The sequence below is a fragment of the Carcharhinus amblyrhynchos genome, chromosome 9, assembly GCF_965287045.1.
Source record: "Carcharhinus amblyrhynchos chromosome 9, sCarAmb.v2.hapA, whole genome shotgun sequence".
Lineage (NCBI taxonomy): Eukaryota > Metazoa > Chordata > Chondrichthyes > Carcharhiniformes > Carcharhinidae > Carcharhinus > Carcharhinus amblyrhynchos.
Window position 1 is genome coordinate 99,680,003 of NC_137332.1, and position 12,388 is coordinate 99,692,390.

The following is a 12,388-nucleotide window of genomic DNA, read 5'->3' on the forward strand; positions in this document are numbered from 1 at the left end:
GTTTTATAGCAGGTGAAAAAAATGATTGTGTTGTTGCTAGTTTGGGGTTAACAAATGGAAGCCAGGTTTGGTGGCCCATACCAGATTGAGAACAAACTTTGTGTATCAAATTATTTGGTAAGTGCATTAGATAGATCACACATAGTGGTCGAAATTTACTGGCAAGCTCGCCCTGTTGCTAGGGGTGGTGGGGCGGGGGGGGGGGGGAGGGGGGGTGCGGGGGGTGAGGCTCAGCCTAGGACATTCTCCATTGGTCTCGGGCAGGATCGAATGAACCTCGGTGGATGTACCAGTAAAATTGAGCATGCCACATTAACACACATACATCTGACATATTTTGATGGAGATCATTAAGAGAAACATGAGTTCTTATCAGGTCTTGGAAGAAGAAGAAGATTCTGAGAGTGTGTTCATAATGCACCCTAGCGGGTTCAATGTCAATCTGCAAATCCCTCCAAAAACGCCAATGGTTTGGGGGTAAGAGAGGGAGAGATGTCTAATCATTACCAGGGGTGTCCCTGGTAATGTAAATGGGTATAGTATGATAATGTTTTTCTCTTTTCATTCACAGGTTTTAAGTCAGTCCACCTCGTGTCCAACGAGGGGCATACACACGATGGGTCGTACTGGGGCTGCTCTTGGTTGTTCGAGATTGGCCTAGTGCTTCATGTCGTTCGTGTGTGCCTAAACTGGACAAGATACTGGACAAGACGACAGCTCAGTGACTATCGCTGATTGCTGTGCAGACACATGGATTTGGGCCGGTGTCTGTGGGAGTTTGCGCATTCTCCCCGTGCTTGCTTGGGTTTTCTCCGGGTGCTCCGGTCTCCTCCCACACCCCAAAGATGTGCTGTTAGGCTGATTGGCAGGAATAAGAACATAAGAACATAAGAAATAGGAGCAGGAGTAGGCCATCTAGCCCTTCGAGCCTGCCCCGCCATTCAATAAGATCATGGCTGATCTGTCGTGGCTCAGTTCCACTTTCCCGCCCTCTCCCCATAACCCTTAATCCCCTCTCTTATCAAGAACCCATCAACCCGCTTCTTAAAAATATTTAGCGAGGCAGCCTCCACCACTTCAACGGGCAGAGAATTCCAGAGATTCACCACCCTTTGAGTGAAGAAGTTCCTCCTCACCTCCGTTCTAAACCACCCCCCCTTTATCTTGAGGCTGTGCCCCCTAGTCCTACTGTCTTTTTTGAGCGGGAAGAGTCTCTCCACCTCTATCCTATCCATCCCATTCATCATCTTATACGTCTCAATGAGATCTCCCCTCATTCTTCTAAACTCTAACGAGTACAAGCCTAGTTTATTCAGCCTCTCCTCATAGCTCAATCCCCTCAACTCCGGTATCAGCCTAGTAAACCTCCTCTGCACTCCCTCCAGGGCCAAAATATCCTTGCGCAGGTGCGGCGCCCAAAACTGCACACAGTACTCCAGCTGCGGCCTCACCAATGCCCTATACAGCTGCAGCAAGACCTCCCTACTTTTATATTCAATCCCCCTCGCTATGAAGGCCAGCATCCCATTCGCCTTCCTGACCACCTGGAATAAATTGTCCCTAAATCAGTTTCCCTCAATCTGGATGGCCATAAAACATTAGACAGGGGTTGTGGGTAGAGAGGTGGATTGGTGGTGTTGAGATGGCGGCGCGGGCTCGTTGGGCCGAAGGGCCTGTTTCCCGGGCTGATTTTGTTCTTTGTTCTATTCACGCTTGATGCGGAATGGGCCCCTCAAGCTATAAGCCTCTGGCAACAGAAGAGTGACTTATCTCAGGAATAACTAGGCATGGAAATAGATGTTATTCCCCCTTTGAGCATCAATGCGTGCATGAATTGAGCTAATTATTATCTCCTACATCTGTCTGTTTTACATGTACTAGTGTATCTCCTTTCAGGAACAGGCTGCAGACACAGATTGGGACTGGCAGTTTTTGCAAACACCTAATATGAACCAGAACTAATAAGCTTTATCAGTTTAGAAGTGGGAGATTCAGTTGCCACAACACATTATCAATCCTGCTGAACAGGTAGATTTTGTAGCACGCCCTCATGAGCAAAACATTTCAGGGCTGTTTTTGAGAACATCCAAACAGGAGTCAGTGACTCAGCCCATCGAGCCCACTCCAACATTCAATACAACCATGGCTACTTCACATACAAATCCCATAACCGTTTACATTATTGTTATTTAGCAAACTATGAGTGTCTACATCAAACATATTTCATGACTGACTTTCTTCAGCTCTCTGGGTTACAGGATTCCAGAAATTCACAGCGCTAATAGTCAAAATTCTCCTAGGCCTTAAGTTGCACCTCCTAGTTTTGAAATTGTGTCCCCTGGTTCTTGACCTGGCAATTAAGGTTAAACATCTTATCTGCATCTATCCCTTTATGTGCATTTTATATGTTTCAGAATTTTCAGAAGGGCATTACTTGAAAGTCAAACACATCAAATGCTTCGACTAACTATGCACATAGTAAGAATAAATGATTACACTGTGGATTAGAGTACGTGCGCAGTGCTTACTTTTTCAGTAAAGAGCAGACATCTGTTTCAGTTGAAGAAGTTCAAAAACAAATGGGCAGTTTTGACTATGTTTCATTTTCTATTCTTATTGCTAAACTTTGACAAAGAAGGGAACATATCTTGCTCTTTGTCATGAAACAAAATCTGTAAAATCCTGAGGCAGCAAAGTAAATTTTCCTTCCTTTCTGCAACTCGGCATCTCCTGTTACTATTGGGTTGCTTCTCGTCTCCTCCACTATGACACCGAAGAAAAGCATGAGTTCAATCTCTGCCATTTCTGGATTCCTCTTAATTAACTGCCCTGTTGGCATATCAGTGCAAAGGAAAAGGTGGAAGCATTTACAACCATCTTTAGCCAAAAGTGCAGTTTGGATAGTCTATATCGGCCTCCTCCTGAGGACCCCACTATCACAGATACCATTGAACAACAAATTCAATTCATTCTGCTTGATGCCAAGAAGTGGCAGAAGGCACTAGATATTGCAATGGCTATGGTTGGTGACCATATTTCAGCAATCTTTCTGAAGACATGTGCTCCAGAACTTGCTGCACATTTAGCAAAGCAGTTTCAATTCAACTACAAGTTTGTCATCAAACAGACAATTGGTTAAAAATAAAATCCCAGGCGTTTCCTGTGCAGCGTGCGCACGCGCACACACACACACACACACACACACACACACACACACATATCTACACTGGTAAATTGCTGCTATTTTAATAATCATAAATGGAAAGGAAGGGAAAATCAATAAAGTGATCATTGGCAAATGACACCCACACAAGGACATTCTGCTCACTGTTGCTCGGTTTGAGGTCTGGAGGACAATGCTGTTGCAAATCTCTTTTCAGCATTGTGTAAACGATGAAATGAAGAGCTAAATTCAAGGGGGAAATGGGAGTTACTGCCATTGATATCAAGGATAAAATATGACATCAGGATACTTAGGATTAGTAAAGTCAATGGAAATCTCAGGGAACCTCTCCAATGGTTAGAATGAAAACACAAAGATTATTTTTGCTGGTATTCAATAATGTCTGGAAGTACGAGTGGTGGCAGTTGCAATCTAAGTGTTTAAGAGGACATTTAAAGGTATTAGAATTTAAGTGATATGCTAGGGTTGCACATAAAAGGCAGGAGAACAACACTAATTCATGTTGCTTGTTTGGAGACACGCTGCAGGCAAGAGGGGCCAAATGGCCTCATTATGTGTCCTAAAAATGACGTTGTTCAATTAAATAATCCCAAGTTAATACTTCTGGAGATCATCAGAGTATCGTCCGAGGTCCAAACATTTTTAAAGTCTTCTGCAATAGCCTAGCGTCTACCATAAGGTCAGAAGTGAGGATATCTACTGATGACTCTCAGATAAATGTGTAGTTGTCCATTTTGGAAGGTCCAATGGGATGAAGGAGTACAATATCACAGTGTAGAGGAGCAGAAGGACCTTGGGGTCCAGGTCCATAGGGATCTTAAATCTGCCTCACAGGTGGAGGATGTGGTCAAGAAGGTGTATGGTGTACTCACCTTCGTTAATCAAGGGATTGAGTTTAGGAGTCGGGAGATAATGCTGCAACTTTATAAGACCCTTGTAAGACCCCACTTGGACTACTGTGTGGCGTTCTGGTCGCCTCACTACAAGAAGGATGTGGAAGCTATTGAAAGGGTGCAGAGGAGATTTACAAGGATGTTGCCTGGATTGGGTGGCATGCCTTATGAGGATAGGTTGAGGGAGCTAGGTCTTTTCTCCCTGGAGAGACAAAGGTTGAGAGGCAACCTGATAGAGGTTCATAAGATGTTGAGATGTATAGTTAGGGTGGATTCTTGGAGGCTATTTCCCAGGACTGAAATGGTCAATACGAGAGGACACAGGTTTAAGGTGCTGAGGAGTAGGTACAGAGGACGTGTCAGGGTTAAGTTTTCCACTCAGAGGGTGGTGAGTGAGTGGAATTGGCTGCCGTTGGTGGTGGTGGAGATAAACTCGTTGGGGTCTTTTAAGAGGCTTCTGGATGATTACATGGGACTTAATGGGATTGAGGGTTATAGATAGGCCTGGTAGGCCTTGTGGGCCGAAGGGCCTGATTGTGCTGTAATGTTCTATGTTCTATATTCTATATTCTACGTTCTATGATTCCACCATGTTCAGTTCCATTTGAGACTTAGCAGATACTGAGGTAGTCCGTGACCGCAGGCTGCAAGATTGGAATCCAATTCAGACATGGACTGATAAATGAGAAGTAAAATTCACACTGTAGAAGTGCCAGGCAATCACTATCCCCAGTAAGATAGAATCTAACCACCTCTCCTGATCATTCAAAGTGATTAGCACTACTGAGCATTCAATGTAAATATCTAGAAAGTTCCCATTAATCAGGAATTTAACTTCTAAATTAGACGATTCTAAAAACAGAACTAAGGTGGGTAATTCTGCAGCAAGTAACTCACCTCCTAACCCCAAAACCTATGCATTATGTGGGAGCTACAATTTGAGAGTGTGATTGAATAGTTTCTGTTAGCGTTGATGAGCGAAACTCAAAGAAAATTCAAGAGCTCAACATCATCCAGGAAAAAAGAAACCTTTAAAGGACATCACTTCCAGAACTTTCAGCTTTCACTTCTTATCGCAGCACCAGAATGATAGCACCATGTGCAATATGCATAATGCACTTCAGCACAATTCTGGATCTCCTTCTGTAACATATTCCTAGTGGGTGACCTCTACCAATGAGATGGACAAGGTCAAGAAAATCATTGAAACACTACTTCTTCAAGTTCCTCTCCAAGACATAAACCATCCCGACTTAGAAATATATCAGCGTTCCTTCTCTGTTGCTGGATCAAAATCTAGGAACCATCCCCCTGCTCCCCGCCCCCCCCCCACCCACCCCCTCAAACCCAATGCACTGCCTAACGCCACAGTGGGTTTGTGACACTAACCATTCAAGAGTTCAGCTCAGGCGCATTACCTGTTGGACAAATGTCTGGTATGAACAGCAGTGCCAAAATTCACTGAAAATTTACAAAGATGAATTTAGTTTACATTTTAATTTACATTAGTAAGAGGTGTAGTATTAGTTTGAAGATACATTGAGACAAATTCCGCATTGAATTATTCAGCTGAAAATTTAAAGAGGGCAGCCACATCTTAACATGAATTGGAGAACTGTGGAGCAAATAGATCAAATTTGGAATATCATTGCTGAATGGGCAACAACAAAGTGAAGTGATCCCAAAAGCATTGCAAGATCTGGAGATGAACCTGATTGAAAGTAAATAATCAACACCATTGTTGTGAGAGAACAGCTTCCAATTTCAATTAGTTAATTAAAGTGCTGGAAATTGCTCAATCTGTAAGGATTTTGCAATTATATGCATCTTTAAATATAGTCTGTGACACAAGGGAGCCAACTTGGCAGTTGTAATAGTTTTGCTTGCTTCTTTCTTTCAATGCCGAACAATGTTGTAACGTCAATGTCTCCGTGGAGAGCCACAGAGTATAAATTAAAAACTTCTTAGCTTCATTACTTCAGAGCTTCATTGAGAGGGATTGTTTGGAACACGGAGGAACCAAACACTTCAAACCAAAAAGTATGGAATCATTTCGTGGCATCAGCAAAGTATACTACACAATACTTGCTATCATTGGTGTTCCTGGTAAGAGGCTATAAGTGTTGAGGTTGTTTGAGACTGTGCCTGAGAGCGCATCTCTGGTTTTACTCTGTCAATGTTACATGCTGATCTAGTGTCCACCATTGTATAAGCCTTGAATGATATTTTCACTTCAATAGGAATTAGACGTGGTCTAACTTCCAAGGGTGGCATTTTAACATAGTTACTGCATTTAGTGAACTGTTGTATACAACTGAATCACCAAAGGCAATTCTCAGAGGGTTTGTAGAATGGCAGTAGAATTATACTGAATATGAGTGTCAAACAGTATAGAAAACTATATATTTTATTTTGAAATTTCCGTGCTTTTGAGACTGATGTTTATATTCCATGAAGCTGTCCCTGTGTTTTACGGATGTAATCAGTAGCAAATGAAACATCTTTTTTGCTATTGTTTAAAAAAGTTTTGTTATAAGTGAAGAAGTGAAAATGTTGATTCCTGAGGAGGACGTTTATCAGACTAATACCAAGATTTTTTTAAGGCCAACGGCAGACAGTCTAGTCTTTTATCTGCTGGAGATTTGGAGAATAAGAAGTGATTTTTGTTGAACCATAGAAAATCGTGAGATATTTTGGCAGGCATTATTTGGAAAATACATTTCTTTTTGTAGGAAAATCTAAAACAAGGGGCCATAGTTTGGAACTGTCATTCAAATAAAAAATATAGTCATGGGCTTCAGGAATCGTAGTGGAGGACCTGCCCCTGCCTACATCAACAGGAATGAATGGAAATGATTGAGGGCATCAGGTTTCTAGATGTCCAGGTCACCGACAACCTGTCCCGATTCCTCCCTTCTGATGCAATATTTAAGAAAGCCCAAAGTGCCTTTACTTTCTCAGGAGGCTGAGGAAATTCAGCATGTCTATCATGACTCTGAAGAATTTTTACAGATGCACCATGGAGAGCATTCTTTCTGGTTGTAACACAGCTTGGTATGGCTTCTGCTTCGGCAAAGTCCATGCAGCCCTGTCCATTATGCTTCTGGCCTCCCATCCACACTTCACACTTCAGCCAGCGTAATCCAGCAACCGCTACCCCCCATGTCAGACATTCTCTCTTTCACCTTCTTCCATCAGGAATAATATATATATGAATGTCCGAGAAAACATGCCAACAGACTAAATAACAGCTTCTTACATGTTGTCATCAGATTTTTGGAAGGATCTAACTTCTTTCGACTTGATTTTTCTCTACACCGTAGCAATGACCAGAGCAGAACATTCTGCATCCTCTCCTTTCTTTCTCCCATATGTATTCTATGAATGGTATGCTTTGTCTGCATAGCGCACAATAAAGTGCATTGCACTGTATCACAATATATGTGATAATAATAAATTGAATAAAAAATAAAGTGTTTACTACTAAGAACGAAGATGAGCCGATTTTATTTTCATTCAGAGGTGTGTGGACTCTGCAACTCTCTCCCTGACAAGGCACTGGAAACAGAATTGTTGAATATTCTTGAGGCGGAACAATATATGTTTTTGATAAGCAAGGGACTGATAAGTTGTCAAGAGTATGTGTGTTGCAGATTAAAAATTAGTATATATTGCATTTGGACTTTTTTCTATTGCCTTCTTTAATTGATTTTTGCATTCCATTTTTCAACCTAACATCAATGCTAAGCTGATGTATTAATGATTGCCTGAACATATTCTGTTTCCTTTCACAAAAAAAAATCAACATTCTCTTTACACCAGCCCTCTTGCTTCTTACCTTCTTAAATACTAACAGTATTGCCTCTGCAATGCTTACCTGGATTATTTGAAAAAAAACTTGCCATCATTCTGGAAAAGGGTGTAAGAGAAGAACTCCTTGATGAGTTTATTTAGTTTTCTTTCAACACATCTTTTTTTTGTAATTTTTCAATCTGTTTACATCATCGTTCATCTGATTCAATGTCATGCTTTCATTTTTTATTTCACTGGTAAATACCCAATAATTTACTATTTTTGTCGTGTGTTATCACTACCTGTCCATCCATTAATTCCCCTTGTCCAATTAAAGCCTTCTGTTTCATTGATAGGATGTTAAACATTTTATTATTTTCTTTCCAGTTGCTTGATAATTATTCTCTGCTTTCTTAATTGTTTTAATGTCTCAGCAGTTTTTGTTTGCTGTTCTGTCATCAAAAAGTGTCCTGATGCGTTCTATCTTAAAATGTACATTTTACTCAACCAGCAATTTTCCCATCAATCTGAAAGGGGTCTGATGCAACAGCATGTGATTATCCCCATCAGTCCTTCCATTTCCTCACTGCCACCAAACACAAACGCACACCCAAAGCTACCATCAAAAGTATTTAATCCAGCGATAGTTGGTGGGAAGACACAGCTCTGGCTCTGAATCCCAGATGCCTTGCTCTGGGATGTGGGATCAAAGGGGGTTATCCCCCCCTTAACCAAGTTAAAGCTGCACTGCAGTTTGCATCTGAACCATTCAAGCTAAAGGAAATATTAAATTTACCAACGCGCCTCCTTGTAGATCTTACGTCACCGTCCACAGTTTTAACTCTGGTAAACTAAGTAGTGGAAGAGAGGCTGGACCTGATTTCAAATTTTCTTTAATGATGTCTTCTGGGCCACATTATACATTAGTTTTTTTTTGCTGAAGATTTTGCTCGCCTTTCCTGCAGTTAGGCACAGTGATTGTATGAACAGTAATTTCCAGCCTCCTTTATCTTTCTTCTCTTACAGTTAATTTAGTGGCAATAATCATCCTGTCCCGGGGAAAGTGTGGCCTGTCGACCTGCACCACTCGCTACCTAGTGGCCATGGCAACGGTGGATCTGCTGGTCATTATCACTGCGGTCATATTGGAGAAGATAAGTTCTTATTATTTTGCAGGATCATTTCTGGAAATCACCCCTGTGTGCAGTGTTATCTTTGCGATGTGTTATGCAGCCACCGACTGTTCTGTCTGGTTCACTGTTGCTTTTTCCTTTGATCGATTTGTAGTTATTTGTTGCCAGAAACTGAAAATAAAATATTGCACCGAAAAAACAGTGACTGTGGTTTTAACAACAGTGGGCGTTCTGTTCTGTTTAAAAAACATCCCCTGGTATTTTACTATTGAACCTGGGGAGATAATTAACAATGTTCCATTGTTCTGTCACTTAAAGTCAACCTACTATACTGATCCTGCATGGGTGGGATTTGACTGGCTGGATAAGTTTTCAACCCCATTTATTCCATACATTCTCATCTTGTTGTTCAACGCTCTGACAGTCAGATACATTTTAGTGAGCAGTCGAGTCCGGAAGGGACTGAAGGGTCAGAGCAATGGAGAAAATCACAGAGACCCAGAGATGGAGAGCAGAAGGAAATCTGTGATTTTACTCTTCACCATATCTGGCAGCTTCATACTTTTGTGGCTCTTATATCTTGTAGAATTTTTACATTATATTATTACAGGCATTAGCCCTCAATTTTACAATGAATCCTTATGCATCATTGCACAAGTTGCAGTTATGTTGTTGAGTTTAAATTGCTGCACAAATGCATTCATATATGGGGTGACACAGGCCAAGTTCAGGGAGCAGTTCAAGGATGCAGTGAAATATCCAATAGCTTTTATTATTGTATTATTTAATAAAGTGTAATCTGCGAGCAGCCTTGAGTCAAGTCACAGTTTCTTTTTTTTGCTGCATAACATTTATTTCTACATATAAATCTGCTAAATAACATGCGGTATTGCTAATGGTTTGAACATATTTCCAGCAGTGTGGTTAGTGAAGTGGGATGCGGTTCAGAACACTTATAATGTCTCTTACACAATGGCCACTGCTTCAATTCACATTCTCATATTTGCTCAGGAAAAGGGGGAAAAATATGCGACTGGCTTCTGCAAAAGAATGGTGGTGGTGGGGCGGGGGGGGGAACTATTTGTTTCTGTGAATGTATGATTTTTCCTGAGCCTTTTTATTGCATTTTCCTCAGAGCCATGCACGTTGTTTTAGTCTGTGTCCCTCTTGTTCTCTCTTGACATCAATGTCCAGAGCTATTAAGGCAACATTCTAAGGTGGCTTCCTTGCAGCTGAACAGGCCAGCCATGCAAAATGCCTCAGACTTCGTGGGATTGGGAGATCCTGTCAACAGCTAGTAGCAAACCAATTCCACCAATGGGGATCTCGGTGGGCATATTTGGTGGAGGGGGGTTCTGGTGTGGGGGCCGAGTAGGTGTAGAGGGCACCAAAATCCAGCCCTTCGATTGGAAATTCATGCAGGGCATTCTTTAGCCCACAAAGCTCGCCACATTTTCTGGCGCTCCCAGCACCACTACAGGGAGATGTTCCTAAATTGTGCATTCCCCTATCATTGGTTTCAGAAGTTGTGAAGGAAAGACTGATAATATAATCGATAAATTGATCTTCCTGCTTTATGCCTCACTGTCCCAATCCCTCAGAAATTCTAAGCTGGGCAGGTGCAGCATCAGATAGGCAGGTTTCCTTTGCCACAAAAGATACATTAAATAACCTATTATTGAAAACTCAAGGACCATTCCCTTCCCGATATTATTCTTTTGGCTGGCTGGATGATTGCCTGGGTGTAAAGGAAGGCTGAAAATGATTGTGTTTAGGTCTCCGGCTGGAACCCCTCTGGGCTTCCATCAGAAATCAGCTCCTATTTTCCGGTGTTTTCACATTCCGCCTTAACATCCAGTGACCCTGTACCTTGTGCATGACACCCTCTGCACCGCCACTCCCTCGCCACCCGAAGCATCCACTTTCCATCCAACCAGACTTTCTCTCCATTCTCTGCTCCAAGACCATGAAAATAAAAAGACCTCTGTTCCCTTACTTTTGAACCTTTTGCGTATTTCCTTCTTTGTTTTGGCGAACATAACCTAATTAATTCTCGAATGTTTGAATGCATCAGGCACCCACACCCCCAAACGCCGAATCTCCTCCAATTCCCCAACCCCAACTCAATTATTATTGCATTTCCTGACTGAATAGCAGCACCTTCTACATATGTCATCATTCTTGTTGAACTGCACATCTGACCAGCGTAAGAACAAATAATTCTGAAAACAGAGTTAGGTTGGGTCACTCTTCAGCCAGTAATGGGGCATTGTCTCGTTCAGTGGGTCAACATTTTTTTCTCACATGCTACTTGCATAGTAGCACAGTGGTTAGCACTGCTACTTCACATCTCCAGGGTCCTGGGTTCAATTCCTGGCTGGGGTGACTGTCAGTGTGGAGTTTGCACATTCTCCTTATGTCTGTGTGGCTTTCCTCCGGGTACTCCGGTTTCCTCCCACAGTCCAAAAATGTGTGGGTTAGGTTGATTGGCCATGCTAAGAAATTGCACCTTAATGTCCAGAGATGCGTAGGTTAGAGGGATTAGTGGGTATAATATGTAGGGATATGGGGTTAGAGCCTGGGTGGGATTATGTTCGGTGCAGACTCGATGGACCGAAGGGCCTCTTTCTGCACTGTAGGATTCTATGATTCTATGATTGCCATATGAAAAGTTAACACCAACCTTCTCAAGTCCTTCCTACTCACTGAACGAGGACGGAAAACATTACTTCCAGAGTACTACTGGTGAGATAATGATTTACTGGTCGTGCTTTCAAATTAGAGATGGTAATTACTGCTGCCATTGTGTCTCCTCTACATGAGGATAGCTAGAAGGGTCTTAGTAACTGCTTTGTGGGATGTCGCCAATTCAGTCTATGTGTGCACAATTGAGATTTGGTCGTTAGATAATTGTATGCTCCATCGTTATTTCACCTAACCCTCCAGGATTTCAATGAAGTTTTATGGAGCAGCAGCTTATTTTTCTATTGTGCATCTTGTAGCCTCCAGACTGAATTTGGATTTTAATTTTATCTCATAACCTCCAAACCCATTTTGCTTTTTTTTTGGTTGGTTATTTTTGTTGTTTCCTTTTGCCTTTGGAGGGCAAGTCTCTTGATACTGCGTTTCACACCTTTTTTGTGCGTCTTTCTTCCCCTATAACTAAAGGGCTGAGGAGTGCCTCGACTTGAGGCCTGCATGGTATGGTTTTAACAAAGTGGCGTCACAGATCATGGGGTGAATTTTACGTGCGCCTGGTTGGGAATGATTCCTACTTAACAAGGTATGTGTGCCTATCCTACCCACTCCGAACTCATCCCCACAAGAAGTGGGCAGGTACCGAAATCACTAGCCCGGATGCAACATGAAAATGACCCTTCGATCGT

The 12,388-nt window shown here is 42.1% G+C and overlaps 1 protein-coding gene across 1 annotated transcript; it reads left to right on the forward strand.

Annotated features, from left to right (window-relative positions):
- Window positions 1-6,119: 6,119 nt before the first annotated feature.
- LOC145348649 (putative G-protein coupled receptor 139) lies at window positions 6,120-9,800 on the forward strand. Its single transcript, XM_080196814.1, has 2 exons — window positions 6,120-6,183; window positions 8,896-9,800. Exons 1-2 carry the CDS (start codon window positions 6,120-6,122, stop codon window positions 9,798-9,800), a joined length of 969 nt encoding a protein of 322 aa, XP_080052940.1.
- The last annotated feature ends 2,588 nt before the right edge of the window (window positions 9,801-12,388 follow it).